Source organism: Pipistrellus kuhlii, unplaced genomic scaffold, assembly GCF_014108245.1.
Source record: "Pipistrellus kuhlii isolate mPipKuh1 unplaced genomic scaffold, mPipKuh1.p scaffold_m20_p_1, whole genome shotgun sequence".
Classification (NCBI taxonomy): domain Eukaryota; kingdom Metazoa; phylum Chordata; class Mammalia; order Chiroptera; family Vespertilionidae; genus Pipistrellus; species Pipistrellus kuhlii.
This window is the reverse complement of record NW_023425404.1, coordinates 11,630,461-11,650,256: the sequence shown is the minus strand read 5'-3', so window position 1 is coordinate 11,650,256 and position 19,796 is coordinate 11,630,461. Positions and strand designations below refer to the sequence as shown.

The window sequence follows — 19,796 nt, the reverse complement described above, 5'->3', positions numbered from 1 at the left end:
AACTGTTGCAAAGAAAAAAGTATCACATAACAGGGCTTTCAGTTGGCCACTTACAGAAGCCTCACATACTCACTGGGTATTTAATCCAACACAGACATTCCCCAGGCAAGTTTAACGAGGTCCACTTTGTTTCATACTTGATGGTAAAAACAATAGATGGCAAAAATGAGCTGTGGCCAACATTACTAAGAGGTGGCCTGTGGACTGCTTTGCCCCCCAGTTTATTTGGCAGGCACAGCACTGAAAACATAGCCTAGCACTGAAAAACTGGGATGTGGAGCATCTCTTACGTAACGAGGTTCTGGAAACACCAGGCCAGCCACCCTGCATCGCACTAACTGAATGAAGTTCAGAACCAGTTGCTCCTTGAGAGGGGGAGAGCATTCAGATCACCACAGCCCGTTATGTGCTTCATCTGCCTGGCCCCAAGGCACTGGGCTGGGGATCCCTGCGTGATGTTATTAAGGTCACAGATCAGGGCCCTCCGGGAGAATAAATGTCTGTGTGTGTAGGGGGCAGGGTGCTTTCTAAGACACAGGAAGCAGTTATTCACTATGTTGCCAGAGAAATAAAACAATAGTCAATGTCTTAATGTTCCCTTCAATTGCAACATGCTTAGGCCTTGATTATAGCAGTCTTTTAAATTTCGCCTGATCTGATCTTTGGGATGAGGTTGGAAACCTTTCTCTAAGTCTCTTCCTGGGTAGCAGAGGATGATGCGTGGAGAAATAAATGCTGCTTGTTAGTCTATGCATTATACTACTTCGTCCAAGAACCTTGAGTCCATGTGTTATAAAGTCCAAAAGGCTAAGCAGTGGGAAAAATCACAGTAACTCGCTGTGGGCAGACATGCTAACGTAGTGCTTAACAGCTGTGTATTTAAGGCAGCACAGTACCTTTTGGCCGGCATTTTCTTTTTGTCATCAACTTGTCACTCTTCACAGCTGCACAGGAGGTAGCTGAGATGTGATACAGTGTTCTTCTCTCTAATGTTATGATTCTGTGAGGTTTAGTGATCAGTATGTTTATTTCCAGTTAGTTATCGAAGCAATAAATGATTTTTGGCTTTGCAGCATGAAGGAATATATTTTGTAGCCCTGACTACAGCCCACTCTGCCCTGACACTATCATGAATAATACTTCTTTATAGGCCCAGGGATACTTTTTTGAAAAAAATTATTTACATCTTTGCTCCAGAGTTGGTCTATTATGAATGTTTCCAAATATATGGCAAACCAAATGAAGTGTAAGTTTAAGGTTGCTTTCACTCTAGGGAAATGCTCAGCCAAGAGAAGTTGTAACTTGGCTGTGCTATGCCAAGGCGACCAAAATACAGTACACCCTCTTATGTTTTATAAACACGAACTGGCATTATCACTTGAAAAAGCCCACTGTGATCGGGGAGGCAAGTACAAGAAGTGATCCCTCCTCTTCTAATAGCTTGTTTTATTCTCCCTCTGCACTTTAAGCACTGTATTTCATAAGTTTGTTTTTTTTGGGGGGGGTAGGGGGAGAAAGGAGCTGTAGCAGCAGAAATGATTCTGTTAGCGAGAAAAAGAAATTGGAAAGAGATTATTTCGGTGCAAATGTCCCTTGCATTGTTTGTTACAGACCACTGAATTAAAAAATTCACAAAGGTCTGGAACCTGAGTGTTTTATCCCCAGTGACAAGGTCCATGCACAGACTTACTAAGACATAGCACTGATTGAGAGTTTAAATGTTTATTCAAAATAGAAATGCCAAACCACTCCACCCTCAACCTTTCAAACATCTGGCCAACAATAAGCAAGTTCTTCAGCAACAATGTCGGAGCAGAGGAATAACTCAGGTTATACTGTAACTCAAAAGCAATACTACGGAAAACTTAAAACACCTAGCACTGTATAGAAAGCAAAGTAGAGAATTACAGAAAACCATTCAAAGACATTTCCGCTACCTCACTTCACTTTTTATCTAAGCATGGCTGCCACCTTTGAACTGGTTTCTGTTTGCATAGCTGCTTGGTGGGGAAAATAACACGGCTGTCCCAGGCACCATTTTGGAAAAGTGCAAATTGTTTCTAAGGCACAGAATTTAGATTCTCAGCCAGATTCATAGCAAACCTAGGTTTCCCAAGGGAACATGCTAGAGAAAATGACCACAGCATTCCACTGCTAGAGGGTAACTCCCCTCCGGAACAAGGACAGGGTCTCACCCTTCCTTCAGTGCTCACATCCATCACCCAGTCTCAGCAACGTCCCATGTTCCTCAGATCCACAGCAGAAGCAACACTCATGATCAACACCCAAACTGACCCGCCTCTCAGGCCTGCTGAGATGGTAAGCATGAGGGACACAAGAATGTGAAAGGCCAGTCAGTCCTTTAAAAAAATCGAAATTGCATTTACATGATGAACCAAAACCCATTATTAGGGTGTATAGGAAACCCCCAAGTCCCTAGAATTTGTAGCTTAATCCAGGGTTGGCCCCTTCCCTTATTTTAAGAAAAGGCTTCAGTGATTACATTAGTACCATTGTACTAGGCTTCCCAGAATTGAGAAAACAATGGGAACATCAAACCAAAGGAGATCCCATTGGACAGAGTCGCCCATCCCCAGCTATGGAGTTCTCCCCGGAACATCAGCCTTTACATCAGTTTCAGGGAAATGACAACATTTCCATTGCACAGATCCTTCCAAAATATTAAAAACATCAGACATTTATGATTTGGTCTAGGGAAAGGGAAATAAAACTGGAGCCGTTTCTAGGAAGGTAGGATGTGAAACTCAAGGCAGCTCCGGAACCTTCCACAAGGCTGGGTGAGATACCACGCTCACTCTCTTAAGTAAAACCATCGAAGGCTCTAGGACACTTTCTTTGGGAAAGCCAGCTTGCTCCGGTCTAATAGAATAGGGCATGACTACGGGATTAGAAGGGAGCTCAGCCACATTCCTTTCCCTTGGCAGGTTCTACCTGTTCTGTTAGGCTTCAGGGACTACCAGGTTCGGGGCTGGCTTTGGGCCACTCTAGCAGAAAAACTGATACAGATTCACTGATATGGCGTCATAAACACCAAAGGGGGAAAATACTGACATACAGAAAGGGAGTGGATGGGACTGCTGATGTCAAGATCAGAACCATAAGAGCCATGAAGGCAGAGGCGTGAGAGGCCGCCTGGGCAGAAGCCTGTCACTGTAGGCCCTCTCAAACATGCAAGCAGAGGCAGCTAAAGGACTTCCTCTCCCTCACGGTTTTCTCTTAAGGCCATTCCTGCTGCCCGACTGGCTTAATTCTCTACAAGCCACCTCATCTCTCAGAGGCTTCTTCCAAAGCTAGGAAAGCCCACCCTGCACTGGCCACAGCTGGACACTCCAGCTGTGTGATGAGGAGGGACCGGCACTTCTTTTTCTACTCCTCACCAATCTCAGAGGAAAAGCAATTGAAGCCCATTTTTCCTCCTAAAGCACTGAGCTGCACGATGTAACTGAACTTTCTAAAAACTGGCCCTAGAGACTGACTCCACCAGTCTTTCCTGGACGCAGAACTCCTGAGAGGGCTCAGAGCACACCACTTCTCTCCAGAGGACCCCGGGAGGGCCCACCTGGTTCCAGCCCACTCCAGCTTCACACTTTTCCCTCCTCCACCCAGAGGTGCAATGCCTGGTGTTGAATTCCCAAGGCAGCTTCCAATTTATGGTGAAAATGATAAGTGGGATATAAGCTGCTACCAGCAAATTAAGGTGAGCATTGTGTCTCCTCTTCAAAGGTGGGATCACCAGATGAGGTACAGAGCTGCTGTTGCTATGGCAGTCACTGAGGACCAAGCCAGGGCATGGGGCCCTTCCATTCTCCAAAACAAAACCACTCCTAGATCCTATCTATAGGCAATGCCACTCTCCAAGTGTACGTGGAAAGTGCTTCAGAGCCTCCGCCTTGCACTCCTTGTCTGCAAGTGAACAAAGCCAGGAAAGCGCGCTCTGCATTCAGTAAGTGTGCTGTGAAGTTCTTTGGATCCCAGTTTCCTGGAGGTTATATAGGTTCAGGAGACTAGAGGCTGGGTCGACAGGAATCTGTTCCCAGGAGGCACCAGGAATCTGAATCTAAGTCAGGCTTTGGATCCATTTCCATCTCTTCTTTTGCTGTCTGAGTTCCTTTGGATTGCATCCCCATCTGTCCAGATAAAACACAGTTCCACATTAACACTACTGCTACCTAACATGGCAGTTCAGGGCTAGATTTTCAATGTCAAACTCTAGGGATTTGTGGCCATTAAAAAAAAAATGCATGCAGCATTACCTGTGAGGGATTTTTATTAAAAATGTTTAACTTAAGCTCTGGTTGGTGTGGCTCAGTTGGTTAAGCATCGTCTTGCATACTGAAAGGTTGTGGATTTGAGGAGGCAACCAATGAATATTCTCTCTCACACTCAATGTTTCTCTCTCTCTCTATCAGTAAGCATATCCTCGGGTGAGGATTTTAAAAAAATGTTTAACAAATTTAACTGAGCCTTGCATCTAACTTTCAGTTTACAGAAATGACAGAATGAAAAAAAGAACAAGTTAAGCAATGCCCCCACAAAAAACAAACAAAAACAAAACAAAAAAAACAAAAAGACAAATCCAGAAATGTGGTGCATTCTGTTAACAGCTGACCCTGTTCTTCAAGTCAATGCCATGGGGGGAAAAGTGATGGTGGTGAAAGGAATTCTCTAGATTAAGAGAAATAAGAGACATAACAATGTGATATGGGGGTTTTGTCTGGATTCTGATCTGATAAAAACAGTTAAGGATATTTCTGTGGGAAAACTGGGAAAATCCAAGTATCAACTGGATACTGGATAAGAACTGAGATTATTAGTGTTAATTTTGTTAAGTGTGATAATGGTATTGTGGTTATCCAGGAGAATGAATGTCTTTATTTTTGGATACATGTAAGAAAGAATTTAGGCTATGTCATAACTTTTATAATTTACTTAAAAATGATTTATCAAAATAAAAATAAATACATACACTTTAAATACACACAGATATATACCCACACATATTATAAATACACACACACACAAAACACACACACACACACACACACACACACACACACACACAAAACCCAAAAAACTAATATGGCAACATGTTAACTATTGTTGGATCTAGATGGCAGATGTATGGGTGTTCATTGAACTGTTATATTTAACATTTTCATAATAAGGAGGAAAACAAAAAACAAAGACCAACAAAAAACATTGGAAGTTAGGTAATAAAAAAATCATTCAATCCAGGTGCTTGAACCAGGCCCAGGGCTTCTGGAATTAGTTCAAAAAGTTACATCATTAAAAGGAAAGCATTTATAAAAGAGTAAGTACATGTTGGTCCTTGGAATTTTGTTTCTGTGATTCTTCAAAAACAGAATCTGAAATTGAATTATTCTTTTAATGCTTTCACCTGCTGCCCTCCTTCCAATTTCTTGTTCAGCTTCTGTAGTTGGGTAAAAATCTGGCGGTTTTCTTGCTGGAGCTTCTGTTGTTCAGCCAGACACTTTAACACCAGACCCTGCAGTCTCTCCACCTCTACCTGCAGAGTGCTGCAGGCACAGGGAGGAGGAATCAGCGGTGTTCCCTTCCCAGCACATGTTCCTGCAGGATTCAGCCGAGGTGGCTAAAGAGTGGAGAGAGAGAGGTCACAGTAGGTTCTGCCTACATGCCACAGTTCCCCAATCGAAATTTCCTCTAAGTGCTACCAGATTTTACTTTTAAAATAAAAAGATAAGGCCTGGCTGGTGTGGCTCAGTGACTGAACATCGACCCGTGAACCAGGAGGTCACAGTTCGATTCCTGCTGGGGCACATGCCCATGTTTCTGGCTCGATCACCAGAGGGGGGTGTGAAAGAAGCAGCTGACCAATGATTCTCATCATTGGTGTTTTTATCTTTCTCTCCCCCTCTTCTCTTTCTCTCTCTAAAATCAAAAGATATTTAAAAATATATATAATAAAACACATACACATGAAGTCCATGCAAGAGAAACAGAAAATAGCCAGGATAACAAGAGCACCTGGCCCTAACATAATAGGGCAAGAAAACTCTGCCTCGGTCTCCATTATGCTAAGGTAAAAAACCAATCTATTTTGGATGACTTCATGAAAACATTTCAAATTGTACTGATATCTTCCCATTCAAAATGCTGAAATGGGGCCCAGGTCAGTGTGGCTCAGTGGTTGGAGCATCGTGCCACACAGAAAAGGGTGCTGTTTTGATTCCCATTCAGGGACATACCCAGGTTGTGGGTTCAATCTCTAGTCAGGGTGAATATGGGAGGCAACCAATCTATATTTCTCTTTCACATTTTCTTTTTCTAAAATATCCTTGGGTGAGGATAAAAAATAAACAAAATGCTGAGGTGGGGAAGCATAATTTACTTTGAAACAAGTCTTTCCAATCGCTGAGGAAACTATGACCCAAAGGGTCAATATGCATGAAATGTAGCGGATCACACATTGGAAGAGATGTGAGAGGTGTTCAGTAAAAGGATTCCTAAAACAACTAACGGAGGAATTTAAAGGTTTACCTTGAAGTTTCAAAGGTTGCATTATTTCTTCTGGGGAGCTTTTCAATTTTGCTAGTCTGAACTTTTTTTCCTTCTTCTATTATATACTGTTTATAGCAGGGGTTAGCAGAAGACAGTCCATAGGCCAAAGCAGGACTACTGCCTGTTTTTGTAAAGTTTTATTGGGATACAAGCATACTCATTCATTGTGTATTATCTATGGCTGCTAATGTCAGAGTGGCAGAGCTGCTAAAGAGACTGTATGGCCACAAAGCTTTAAATAATTACAATGCGGCCCAAAATGTTTGATGACCCCTGGTTTACAGTTTTATTTAGGTATTTACCACAATTTGATATACATGACATGTGTTGGACCTAAGCATTATTTCTTACTTATATAGGGTTGGGCAAAAATAGGCTTACAGTTGTTTGTACAAAAAATAATACAATAATTACTAAATAATACAAGAACATACTCTGTGCTTCACGTACTCACAACAAAAAATCTACTTTTGCCCCACCTTGTATTTAGAGCCTCCAACCCACCCTGCCAGTATTGTGAAAAACTGGATTTGAATTGTGTAATTTCAACGTTGGTACTTTTGAGGTAGAAAGAGAGTTCTCTGCTATAGAAAAGTGTTTGCCTGTCAGCGATGTGCAAGAGTGAATATTTTTCCAAGACAATTCAGTTTACTCTTTAGTAGAGGCGTTAAGCACTACCAAATAGACAGCATAATGAATTGATACAGAGCAGCCAGAGACCAAAGAAACCAGAGGAGGAGACAGCGAGGCCAAGAGAACTGGGCAGAGCTTGCAGCCACCGTATCTAGTTGAGATTGAAAGGCAAAAAGCTCCGTTACCCAGGCACCTACTGGGGGCTTGTGTTCTGAAGGCGCCTCAGAGGCCACTTTGAGTCCTTGCAGCTCTTCATAAGGCAGGGTATCTTTCTCAGATTCTGGAAAAACTGCACTTAGGGGAGATGGGCTTTCAGGCATGGGGATGAATTCTGCATTTTCCAGCTCCTATGGATAGAGAGAGAATCTCATCAGTTGTGTTTGAGCCATTTACTTCAAATTTCCTTCTTGCTATAAGCTTTACTCTATTGTGACATCAGCACCCTCTAGTGGGTCAGGACACTTGTGGTTATGACATAGCTCTCCCTACCTGTCCACAACCTGTCAGCCCTTCCTCAGAGGAGTTCCAGTGATAGGAATTTAACTTCGTGAACAGAGTCTTCAGTGCCAGACATGCTTCCCCAACACACTTATTCTATGTAGGCGAGTCAGTGACTTGGGAAGCTCTAAGGTGATGTTAGCGAGGCCAACTGCCAGGCTTCTAAAGGCTGAGGCAGATGCCTCAGGTAGTACAGTGTACTCTTCCTCCATTTAGACTCCTTGTACAGCTATCAAGTTTGGTTATCAAGTTATTATACAGGGAGCTATAAATATATAGATTTGATCTTTTTGGTAAAAAAATTTAAAATTTCACAAACTATAAATGTTCACTGTAGAAAATGAGAAAATATATATGGGCAAAGGGGGATGATAAAAATCACCAGCAATTCCATCACTCGTAGATAACCTCTGTTAAAATAATTAGTATAGTCTTCACAGTAGACATTCTTCTATACATTACATATTTGCTAAAAGAATGGGATCATACTGCATAGGTGTTATTCTATCCTCTTTTGCATAGCTATACGCTATAACCAACTTTCCAAATAAATAAATTTACTTCAACATTTTTACTGTCTGTACTTCAACTTTCATAATCCATTTCTCTATTGTAAGCATTCCAATTGCCCCAAACCACAGTACAAAATCATAAGCTTAATCTTTGCACATATGGATTACAAAAACTACCTGTATTAATTTACATTCATTTAAGTAATACAGGTATGAGAACATTTGCATTTGTTCTTGTCAGGAAGAAAAAAAGGATTTAAGATTTGGTGATTCTGTTCCAGGTGGAAATGAGGAACCCAGGTGCCTGCTGCAAAACACTCGAATAAGACATGGGAAACTGAAAGATTCTGACAACGTCTTTTCAGTCCCTGCAAAGGATCTGATATTTTATTTAAGGTACCTCTACCACAGGAATTACCTTTCGAAGCCAGCCAGGACAGGAGCTGCTGGCCCCACTACTGATCCCCATGGCCTCCGTGGGACTGACTAAACCTTCCATTCCTCGGTCTGCTTCCATTGTTCCTCGGAAGCCTCCACTTGGATCGGGAGTTTCAGATTCCTGCTGACTGTCCTCCTCTTCTCCCCCACCGCCGCCGCCTCCTCCTCCCGGGCTACAGCTCTGAGCCACTGACAGACACACAGCACAGAAATAGACAACTTTGCTAAGCAGCAAGAAAGATTCACCACCTTATAGTCCCACTGACTTAGGAGGAGGTTACTAGACTTGCATGAAGTAGACTAGTAACAGTGTAGGTAAAGTATTTGGGACTAAATTTTTTAGTTTTTACACAAGGTATTGTATATCAGTATCTTCATAACGATAATTTATTTCTTTCCAAACTTTCTTACTCCTAGTTCATAGCAGATGATCAATGTTCTAAACCATAACTGAACAATCACCCCAAGCACAGCTCATCAAATCTAGCATCCACGCTTTAAAAAGATACATCCAGACTCCAGCATCCTCCACAAAGGTTCATCTTATATACAAAGCTCTTTCACATTTGAGCCAAAAACATCTTAAAGTTGCCAGATAAACTCACCACCAACTCCCTTTTTGGAGAAATATCTGAATGAAGAAGTCTTCAACCATTACAGTCATTAAATTCTTTGATAACTATTTGTAAAAATTTAAAAAAGATGATGGCTGGTTCTTTCATATCATGAAGCATATTCCAAGTTAACTTAATGAAGCCCAGCTGATGTGTGTCAAGAAATGAAACTGAATTTTACTATGGGCCAAAGAAAAATATAATTGAAAAAGTAAATTTTGCCAAAACTAAAAAAAGATAATTTGCATGGTCTATTCCAAAGTTAAATGTAAAGGACTGTTTGACTATAACTATATTGACCAGTGCAGTCCTACTAAACTAGTAGAACTATAGATGCCAAAATAATTCTGAAGCTTGTTTTTTGTTTTAAATTGTTTTTAAAAGTTACATTACATGCCAAAACCGGTTTGGCTCAGTGGTAGAGCGTCGGTCTGTGGACTGAAAGGTCCCAGCTTCAATTCCGGTCAAGGGCATGTACATTGGTTGCGGGCACATCCCCGGTAGGGGGTGTGCAAGAGTCAGCTGGTCGATTTTTCTCTCTCATCGACGTTTCTAGCTCTCTATCTCTTTCCCTTCCTCTCTGTAAAAAATCAATAAAATATATTAAAAAATAATAAAAAAATAAAATAAAAGTTACGTTACATCTGAGATATACAGAAGATGATTTTTAAATTATAAGTTTTGATGCCTAATAAAAAACACATGAATCTACTACTTGAAGAACTAGAATTATACTTTACAATATGGTAGCCAAATAATATGGATATTTAAACAGAATTAAATATTCAGTTCCTCATTCAGTCTCCATTTTCCAAGGGCCCAATAGCCACACGTGGCTAGTGGCTGTTACACTGGCAGCAACATACAGAACACAGTTACTGCTGCAGAAAGAGCCAGTGCTGAATCAGAACATTACCTACATCACTGGGCCTGGTTGTGAAGGCCTTCCTTCTCTCGCCTCTTATCCAGATGTAAGCACTTTTTAATTTTGTATTTATCATTTCTTCTTTGAAAAACAACTTTATCACGTATGTATGTATCCTTAAGCAGTAAGTTATTTATTTTGCTGGTTTTTGAACTTTATATAAGACAAGTAGTCTGCTGTAACTTGCTTTTTACATTATGGAAATATTTGTAGATGTTCACTTTCACTCTTATATAAAATGCTGCCGAAACTGGTTTAGCTCAGTGGATAGAGCGTTGGCCTGAGGACTGAAAGGTCCCGGGTTTGATTCTGGTTAAGGGCATGTACCTTGGTTGCTGGCACATACCCAGTAGGGGGTGTGCAAGAGGCAGCTGATATTTCTCTCTCATAGAAGCTTCTAACTCTCTATCCCTCTCTCTTCTTCTCTGTAAAAATCAATAAAATATATTTTAAAAAATAAATTAAAAAAATAAAATGCTATTGGATGACAACAACACATTCAACTAACAACTATTTACTGGGCACTTTCCATTTGCCAGGCATTCTTCTAGGCAATGTAGATACAATTAATGAATAAAAATAGAGAAAAATCCCTAGCCGGTTTAGTTCAGGGAATAGAGTGTCAGCCTGGGGACTGAAGGGTCCCAGGATTGATTCTGGTCAAGGGCACATGCCCGGATTGTGGCTCGATCCCTAGTAGGGGGCACGCATAAGGCAGCCAATCAATGATTCTCTCTCATCACTGATATTTCTCTCTCTTCCTCTCTGGGAAAAAAGACAAAACCCCCCGCCATTATGTAGTTTACATTTTCTAGTCAATGGACTTGTGCTTTTAATCAAGTTTTTCCTTTAAATACTGTTCCAGCAAACAAAACTCCAACAAAACAGCTGTGCTCTGCAAAAAGATATTGTGACAAGTAGTAATATGCACAAATAGATGTTGAGCCATGAATTACTAAAGGAGTCTAATAAGAGGTATAATGTATGTGTGTGTGTGTGTGTGTGTGTGTGTGTGTGTGTATGTGTGTCTGTAAACTAAAGTGCAACAATTCTAGATCAGATTTTCAACTACTACTTTTTTAAAGGATTATCTACTTCTATTCTGGATTTTTTACCTGTTTGATTCACAAAATATCAGAACTCAGATTCTGAGATATCCAAGACTACAGGTACACTAGCAAATGGAAAACCAGAAAGAAACAGATCCAGTTTCCTGGCATGATCCCAAATAACACAGCACTAAGAACAAAGAAGCCAAAGGAAAACGACAGAGCTTTAAGCTAGTTTTCCTAACCACCTGGAAATCTAGCCAACTTTTCATTTTGAGGGCCTGTTTTGAAGAACTATTTCTATAGAGTAGAATACCCCTAGAAATACCAGGAAATGCAGGGTAGACAGAATCTGTTGCCCCTAAGCATCGTCAGGAAAAAGACAATACATAAGTCACATTACAATATTGGGCAAGCCACATAATTACTTCCATATGTGTGGGGGCCTCTTCCTCTGACCACAATGTAAAAGTCGTAACTTACTGTGAAACCCACCAAAATATAATCCTCCCTCTTGATCACTGTATTCCCGTTTCCAAAAGATCATTTCCTTTTCTGGGAGAGAATGTATGGATTCCAACCCAAAGTTCCACCTCTCACAAAACTACTGGTACCTAAGACATTGCTACTTACCAGTTCCAATGGATAAACCACTGCTATTGGAACGGATGGTCTTAGAATTCAATACTTTCTCTGAGGAGAAAAATTCAGTAGTTAAGCATTATATACAGCTATAGGCAGGAAAAAGTGAGAAGGACTAGGATAGGGAGTTGATCTAGGAGATAACTGCTATCCCTCACTCCAGATAAAATTAATTACTGTTTTAGATATTAATAATATAAACAAAGCACCACTAGCTACTCTAACTATATTCACTATATAAAGTAGCAATTCTCCTTAACGTTCTTTGGAATCATCTGGGAAGCTTTAGAGGTTCGGTTTAATTGGACAGGGATTTCTAAAAGCTCCTCAGGAGACTCTGATGTGCAGCCAAGGTAGTGAACCACTGATCTGAAAGAATGAACTTGTAAATCTCATGGCAGGCCTTCATATAATTTGGTTCATAACAAAGTACTCTTTCTGCAGAAAGCAGTGATGATTTAGTTTCTTTTTAAAGGTGCACTAAATGTTTCTCACAATAGCATTAATACACAACAAATGCATTAGTAGAGAACTAGAATAACAAATTCAATTAACAAATTCAATGGCAAGGGAGGCAGAGGACAAAGTTAAAAAGCGCCCGGCTAGTGTGGCTCAGAGGCTGAGTGCCAACCTATGAATCAGGAGGTGAGGGCTCAATTTTCGGTCAGGGCACACGCACGGTTACGGGCTTTATCCCCAGTGCAGGGCGTATAGGAGGCAGCTGATCGATGATTCTCTCTCATCAATGATGTTTCTCTCTCTCCCTCTTCCTCTCTGAAAGCAATAAAAAAAATTATTTTTAAAATAGTCAAGAGGTGGCAAATGTTAAAGCTCAGGAAGTGACAATGTTCTGTTTCTACCACTAGGCATGGCATCACTGACATTGTAAGACGTATGGAAGTAGCCTCTTTTCTTCAGGACACTTCTGTTTCCAAGAATGTAGCCACCGCCGAAACTGGTGTGGCTCAATGGATAGAGTGTTGGCTTGGGGACTGAAAGGTCCCGTGTTCAATTCCAGTCAAGGGCATGTACCTTGGTTGCGGGCATATCCCCAGTAGGGGGTGTGCAAGAGGCTGCTGATCAATGATTCTCTCTCATCAATGTTTCTAACTCTCTATCTCTCTCCCTTCCTCTCTGTACAAAATCAATAAAATATATTTTTAAAAAAAATGTAGCCACCAGTATGTTAGGTGTAGATCTATCCCCTGTCAAAGCCACCTCAACCCTCACATGTGAAACCCTTACCAACAATGAGAATGGTGTGCCAGCCACGGCAAGATAGATCTGGGACATGATGCAGAGATCCAAAAATAGGCCGAGGCCAGGAGGTACAGATATCAGAGCCATGAGGTCTCTCTGTAGGGGTCATTGCCAGGCGACCATTTCCACCATTGCCCCAGGCAAAAATGTGATTATCTAGAAAAAAAACATACATTAAACATCAGATAGCTTACTAGAATGCTGGCGTCCCAAATCTGGGTTTCCCACCTCTATGCCCTAGAGCTAGAAAGTTTCCCACTCTGTACAAAATAAGGGAAAGCTGTTTACCCCCTATATAAGCCTAAACAATTCCTATATTCCCCAGGTGAAAATGACTACCATTCTTACATACTGCCATCCAGTCATTTATTCATTCTACTCATTCAACAACTGTTTTTGATCATTCAAATATTTACTGGGCATCTACTTCATGAAAGGCACTGCTTGAGGTGCTGGGGACAGAGCAGTGAATAAAACAGTCGCTGCCCTCTGCAAGTGACAGACTAGTGGGGGAAGACTGAAAAATAGTAAAATAGTGGAAATAAAAAAGGGAGGTATTATTACTTTGGACTAAATGCCCAGTGCACGGGTTCATGAACCAGTGGGGTCCCTTGGCCTGGCCTGCGGGGACTGGGCTAAAACTGGCTCTCTGACATCCCCCAAGGGGTCCCAGATTGTGAGAGGGCGGTTCTCGGGTGATGCATCCCAGAATCGGGCTCCCTCCTCTCTGGTTCCAGGGCATCAGCTGCCAAATCACCACAGCTCAGTAGCTCCTGTGTAGCTCCTGTGTTGAATGTCTGGCCCCTGCTGGTCAGTGCACGTCATAGCTACAGTCGGAGTGTCTGGCCCCTGGTGGTCACTGTGCACCATAGCTATTGGTCAGATGGTCATTTAGGCATATATATATATAAGAGAGAGAGAGAGAGAGAGAGAGAGAGAGAGAGAGAGAGGGAGGGAGAGACTGACTGACTAGAGGTCCAGTGCACGTAATTTGTGCACTTGTGGGGGTCCCCTCAGCCCTGCTTGCACTTGGGTGATGTCCGACTGACAAGGAGTGGGCCTAAGCCTTCAGTCAAACATTCTTAGAGGCTCCTGCGATGGCTGCTGTGCTTGCCAGCTATGAGCCTGGCTTCTGGCACACTGACCACCAGGGGGCAGCTCCTGCATTAAGCATCTGCCCCCTGGTAGTCAGTGCGTATCACAGCGACCAGTTTTTCCACAGTTAGGTCGATTTGCATATTAGCCTTTTATTATATAGGATAGGATAGTCAGAGAAATACTTGTTGATCTTTGGCAGAGACCTGATTGAAGAAAGAGAGAGCCATGTGGCTATCTAGGGGAAGAGCTTTCCAGGTAGGAAACAGTAAGGGCAAAAGTCCTGTAAGCAACATGAGCACCTCAAACAAGAAACAAGAAAGACCCTGCAGCTGGAACAAAGTAAGAGGGGAAGGTAAGTCAGAGAAGAGATCAGACGATGGCTGGGGTCCTGGACATGTAGGACCTATGTAGGCCATTGTAATGACTTTAATTTTTATTAATCAAGATAGGAAACTATTAGAGCTTCTGAATAGTAGGTATTTGAAAAAATCCCTCAGGCTACCATAAGAAGAAACAACTATAAGGGACCAAGGATGGAAGCAGGGAGACCAGTTGTAGTGAAGCTGCTGAGAAGTGGTTGGACATAATCAGAAGATAATTAGTAGGTTTGCTGATGATGAGATATGGGGTGTAGGGTGGAGCTGCCATTTACTGAGACAGGAAGGCTGCAGGTGAAACAGGTTTGTACAGAAAATAAGAAGTTTGATTTTGAATATAGTAAGTTTGTTTGAGATGCCTGTAACTTCTTATCCAAATCAGGACAGTTTTGAATTAAAAGGGGGTATGATTAATGATTAAGCCAGGACAATGAATCAGGACTGACAAAGGAAAACTAGGCTATAAAGCCCCCCTATCTTTAAATATCTAAGAGGCTGTTGAGTGAGTGTGGAGAGAAGGGGTGTTCATAAAAAGCTATTGGCATATAGGGAGGATTTAAGATAATGAGCTCACTTAGGGAGTAAAGGAAGGCAGTGGGGAGACAGAAGGACTGAGCCCCAGGCACTCCAGGGCTTAGGAGTTGGATACTGCCACGCCACCTGACCTACCTGCCTGAACTACTCTGTTTATATGGGTATCTCTCCTCCCTTCCTCGAATGTGAGTTCCTAAAGGACAGGGCCTTCCTGAGACACACTTCTCTATTCCAGAGCCTAAAAGAGGACTTGGAGCATAGCAGGCACTGAGTTTGTTTGCTGTGTGAATGAGGCAAGCAATACATTTTAGAATAGTACAGGGACTTTGGTCAAGAGGTAATATGCCTAGCCACAGAATCCAATTTATTCCCTCATTCTGAAGTTTAACTCATGAAATACACAGATCTACTGAAGAAACATTGAGGCCCTGTGTACTTGCTGCACTAAATTTAATCCTGAGAGACATCCTGACTGTCATTTAGTTTGACTAAACTGTTTGTTTCCTAAAATCCCTTGTTTTAGGACAAGCAGAGAAGGTTCATATGCCACTATGATAGCTGGTTCACTTAATATGGTGATAACAGATAACTAATCTGACACTATCCCTGGATCCTTTATGTATATACACCAGGTAGTCTAGAAGAAAACAAAGACACCGCAGAGCATGAACAACACACACACACACACACACACACACAGCTGAAATGAGCGAAAAAACAAAAAGATGCAATGTGACTTATTTACCAATCTCCAGAAAGAAGTAGCTACAGAAATTAAAAAAGTTCAAAAGGTACTACAGGAAGTCAGAAAAAAGAGAAGAAAAAGAAAGCAGAAGAAAACGGGAAGGAAATGAAGACTAGCAGAAGTGGCAGTACGAAAGAGAAGTAGTGATAACAGCAAGAGTATGCTGCAGAGAAGAAACAGCTATGAGAGGAAGGAAGAAAATTCAGAGAGACTAGCTCAGAAAACTGAGACACACAGTATACAGTCCTTCAGGACATCACTGCAGTGGCAGCTGACCCCAATGTTAAGGAGTTAGGTCAAATTATGTGGTTCTCTTCTCCAGTCCCCTAGCCAACATTTATTGAAACCCATATGGTGCTGAACAGGAATATATAACTATTTAATAATTCTTGAAACATTCTATCAAATTTGTTAAAGTAAAAAAAGCAGGTGCTTAGAATATTAACCTGACATTATCTAGAAATCTGATCTTTTAAAACAATCACTATGTTGAATACATGAAAACTTAATGACGCTCCACATGCACAACAACTGGCCACTAATTCAACACAAATTAAAAGGTTAACATATGATCCAATTTCACAAATAATTAGTTCACCTCTTTCCCAACCAAAAACTGAAGCCTTGCATGGAAGGATGTGTCCAGACTCACCGTCAGTGGCAGCAATGGTAAACTCATCACCGCAGGAGACCCTGATCACCTGCTTCCCACCGAGGGGTCCCCCCAACAGGTTGATTCCTAGACGCTTTTTATAATTCCCAACACCCAGCTGTCCACACTTGTTGCAGCCAAAGGTCAGCAGCCGGCCTCGCTCTGGGAGAGAAGCAAAAATAAATAACCAGGCACAAATAGGCCAATGGAACAGAGGGAAAAAGCAGCCAATACAGAGTTCCACAGACTAGCGTCTGGCTGTTCAGAGTGCATACACAAATCCAAAGCTAGCCACACGATCCTGGACCTGGGGAGCTATGGTATATAGAACTATGACCAAGTAGAGCCAGGAAGTGACTCAATATTCTATTTTCTCTCTAATATTGTATTTAAAATGTAGAAAAAGAGTAATACCTAACTTAGAAAATTTACAGAGGGTAGTTGTCTACAGTATAAGTGTGACATTTTCATTAAGGTATGTATTGATTATGCACTTATAATTACCAAAAAATATCTACTTGAAGGCCTTAGTTTATTAATGAGAATATACTGGGTGCGAGTGGAAAATCAGGAGAATGTATATATTGTTTATAAAAGCTTACACTTGATAGCCTGAGTAAGGCCTATGTGTAGTTGTAAATCAACTCACCATCAATAGCAGCTGTGTGAGTCTTGCCTGGGGCAATTGTTCGGATCTTATAAAAGGACAACTGTTTGGCCAATGTAAAGGAGGTTGTGTAGGGAACTTCATGGTATGCCTGAAACAAGATAAAACAAAAGTGGAGACTCATGAGGTAAAAAATGGAAGGGTAACAGGTTGAAAATGTCAGGATGACCAAAAGGCCTTTCAGGCAAATTGTGGGAAAACGCACAATTTCATCATACTACTCAGAACAGTGGACAATTTAAAATTTATGAATTACTTATTTCTGGAATTTTCCACTTAATATTTTTGGACTGTGGCGGACTGTGGGTAACTAAAACCTGAGAAAGCAAAACAGTGGATAAAGGGGAACTACTGTAATGGTAATTTTGAATATGCCTTTTCAAACCACAGAGACATCCTCCCTAGACTTGCCCTGAATTTGAGAATCACTACTTCAGAGACTGCTTTAAAAATTCTTATCTTTTCCATTGAGTCAGAAAACTTTTGTCTTATATTTGATTCTTCAGAAAAATGGTAAAAATTCATCATACTAACACAAAGAGGAGACTACAACTTAGCATCAGTGGTGAATTTCATGACATCCTTGAAGGAGGTGAACGGTAATTATATGTAATAAGCCTGTACAGGATCGGTGATTTGGGAGCAATAAATCTAAAAACTCAAGATGTGGCACATGGAAATATGATTCTTTTCATAATGTTAATTTTCTTATGCCTATTTCAGTGATAAGACAGAACCTGAATTCCATCACTTGATTCTTTGTAATCAATTGATTTATTGAGATGTAACAAACTATAAAATGTTACACAGCTGTATATGTTTTCCTGTATGCATACAAATGTAAAACTATCATCCTGATCAAGATATAGACCATTCCTATCACCTTATAGTCTCTCTTCCATCCTTTCTGTTAATACCCATTATCCTCCTCCAAGAAGTAACCACTATTTTAGCTTCTGCCATCATAAGTTAATTTACCTGTTCTTAAACTTCATATAATTGGAATTATATAGTATGCACTCTTTTGTGGCTGGCTTCTTTTGCCAAACATGTCTGTGAGATCCTCACGTTATTCCTAAGTCAAATTCCATGGTCACTAACCAATAATAGCATTCCCAAAGAGATTCTGACAATGTGGCTAGGACACTAACGGAGATACTCACTTCATGGTTGATAATACCAGACATACACTGATTCAGACCCAATTTATTGAATTCATTGAGTCCACAGGCCAGCACTTTGCCTGACTGGGTCAGAAGAAATGTCCCATCACAGCCACATTGAACAGCAACAATAATCAAGGCCTTCGGAACCTCCACCTGCAATGAAAAAAAAAAAAAAATCCCTCAAATGTAACTTGTATTAGGAAAAAATCCCTGAGATCCTTTCAAAACAATGTCCTACATTTAACAGAATGACTATAGGAAAGTAGACTGCTCTAAGCTCTTCAGATCTGCACAGCAGCTTAGAGACTACTGTTTTCAGGTTTTTTAATAAAGTAAAAGGCAGTTCCAGGTCAGCTAAACAGACAGCCCCTGTCAAAGCTGGTTTTCAGAACAGTCCTACTTAGGAAAACTTCTCAGAAAAGTTGGGAAAGGAGCAGCTTCACTCATTGCTGATGGTGCCCGCTGAGACAGAAGGCTCAGGACAGTCATAAAAGAAACTCAGCAGCCCTGTGGGGTCCCAGGCTGGTCATGGTTTAAGTGAGGAGATAGAGTACTGAGGTACCAGCCAGGACTTCCGAATGCTCACATCCCTCTGCAGCTAACCAGACAGAGGTAGGGGAGACTCATGACGGATGTCTTTGAAACCTGAAAACTCAAACCTCAAAGTTCCGACTACAGCCTTTTCAGAAGAGGAACAACTGATAACCCCACTGAGAACGGCCCCACAAATACATGTTAAATTTTTACATGTAAATAAACACATGCAGTGAATGGGATAGTGGATTACAGCCAACCTTTTCGAGTGGGCAAGCCTGTGCCTTAGGGTGGGTGTGAGAGGTGACTATGCTCTTCCCTTAGCTGGTTTCAGCTCCTGTGCCAGCTCTTAAAAGTGCCAGCTCTTGCAGTGATGGGAGTAATTAGATACTATGTTTTATACAATGTGACCCCTAAATACAAAAACTATTTCAACTGGTGTTCAACTGGGGAAATAAATAGGAGGGAGAAGGACTGTGTTGGACTAAAAGATAGTATGTTGTTTTCCAATATCTTTCCAAGGAATTTTCCAAGGTGTATTTAGCTCGATGTGACTTTTTCACTGTACAAGCTAATTTTAGCTCTCATCCTGAGTAAGATGTGACTCCACAGTGTCTACAGAGGCTGTATCCTCTTTGTTAATTTTTTATGATTTAGTCAGATGACAAGACCACATAGTGCTAAATCTGGAATCCTGGATTGTCAGTGTCCTAGATAGGAAATATTTCAGAAATGAACACCTTGATATGAGGAGTCAGAGAAAGAGGACACATTCCTGCAGTCTGTGTGACCTAAATAGGCTTTAGGAAGCAGCTGCTTCTGATTTTACCTTTTGTGGTGTATAATAATCCTCTTCTGAATCCAAACCCAGTCGTCCTGAGACACACGTAA

The 19,796-nt window shown here is 41.2% G+C and overlaps 1 protein-coding gene across 4 annotated transcripts in view; it reads right to left on the bottom strand.

Moving 5' to 3' along the window:
* Positions 1-1,501: 1,501 nt before the first annotated feature.
* The window catches only part of NEK9 (NIMA related kinase 9), a 41,096-nt gene continuing 22,801 nt past the window's right edge, over positions 1,502-19,796 (bottom strand). The window contains exons 13-22 of one of the 4 annotated variants that reach the window (XM_036431072.2): positions 19,735-19,781; positions 18,369-18,524; positions 17,188-17,296; positions 16,539-16,700; positions 13,118-13,288; positions 11,864-11,923; positions 8,623-8,831; positions 7,380-7,541; positions 5,420-5,632; positions 1,502-4,148 (exon numbers count right to left, since the gene is read on the bottom strand). In XM_036431072.2, coding sequence (XP_036286965.1) covers positions 4,026-4,148; positions 5,420-5,632; positions 7,380-7,541; positions 8,623-8,831; positions 11,864-11,923; positions 13,118-13,288; positions 16,539-16,700; positions 17,188-17,296; positions 18,369-18,524; positions 19,735-19,781 — 1,412 coding nt within the window. In that variant the 3' untranslated portion in view covers positions 1,502-4,025. Of the gene's footprint in view, positions 4,149-5,419; positions 5,633-6,540; positions 6,627-7,379; positions 7,542-8,622; positions 8,832-11,863; positions 11,924-13,117; positions 13,289-16,538; positions 16,701-17,187; positions 17,297-18,368; positions 18,525-19,734; positions 19,782-19,796 lie in introns of those variants that run through there. The other 3 variants (XM_036431081.2, XM_036431092.2, XR_004986810.2) reach the window with 3 other exon arrangements.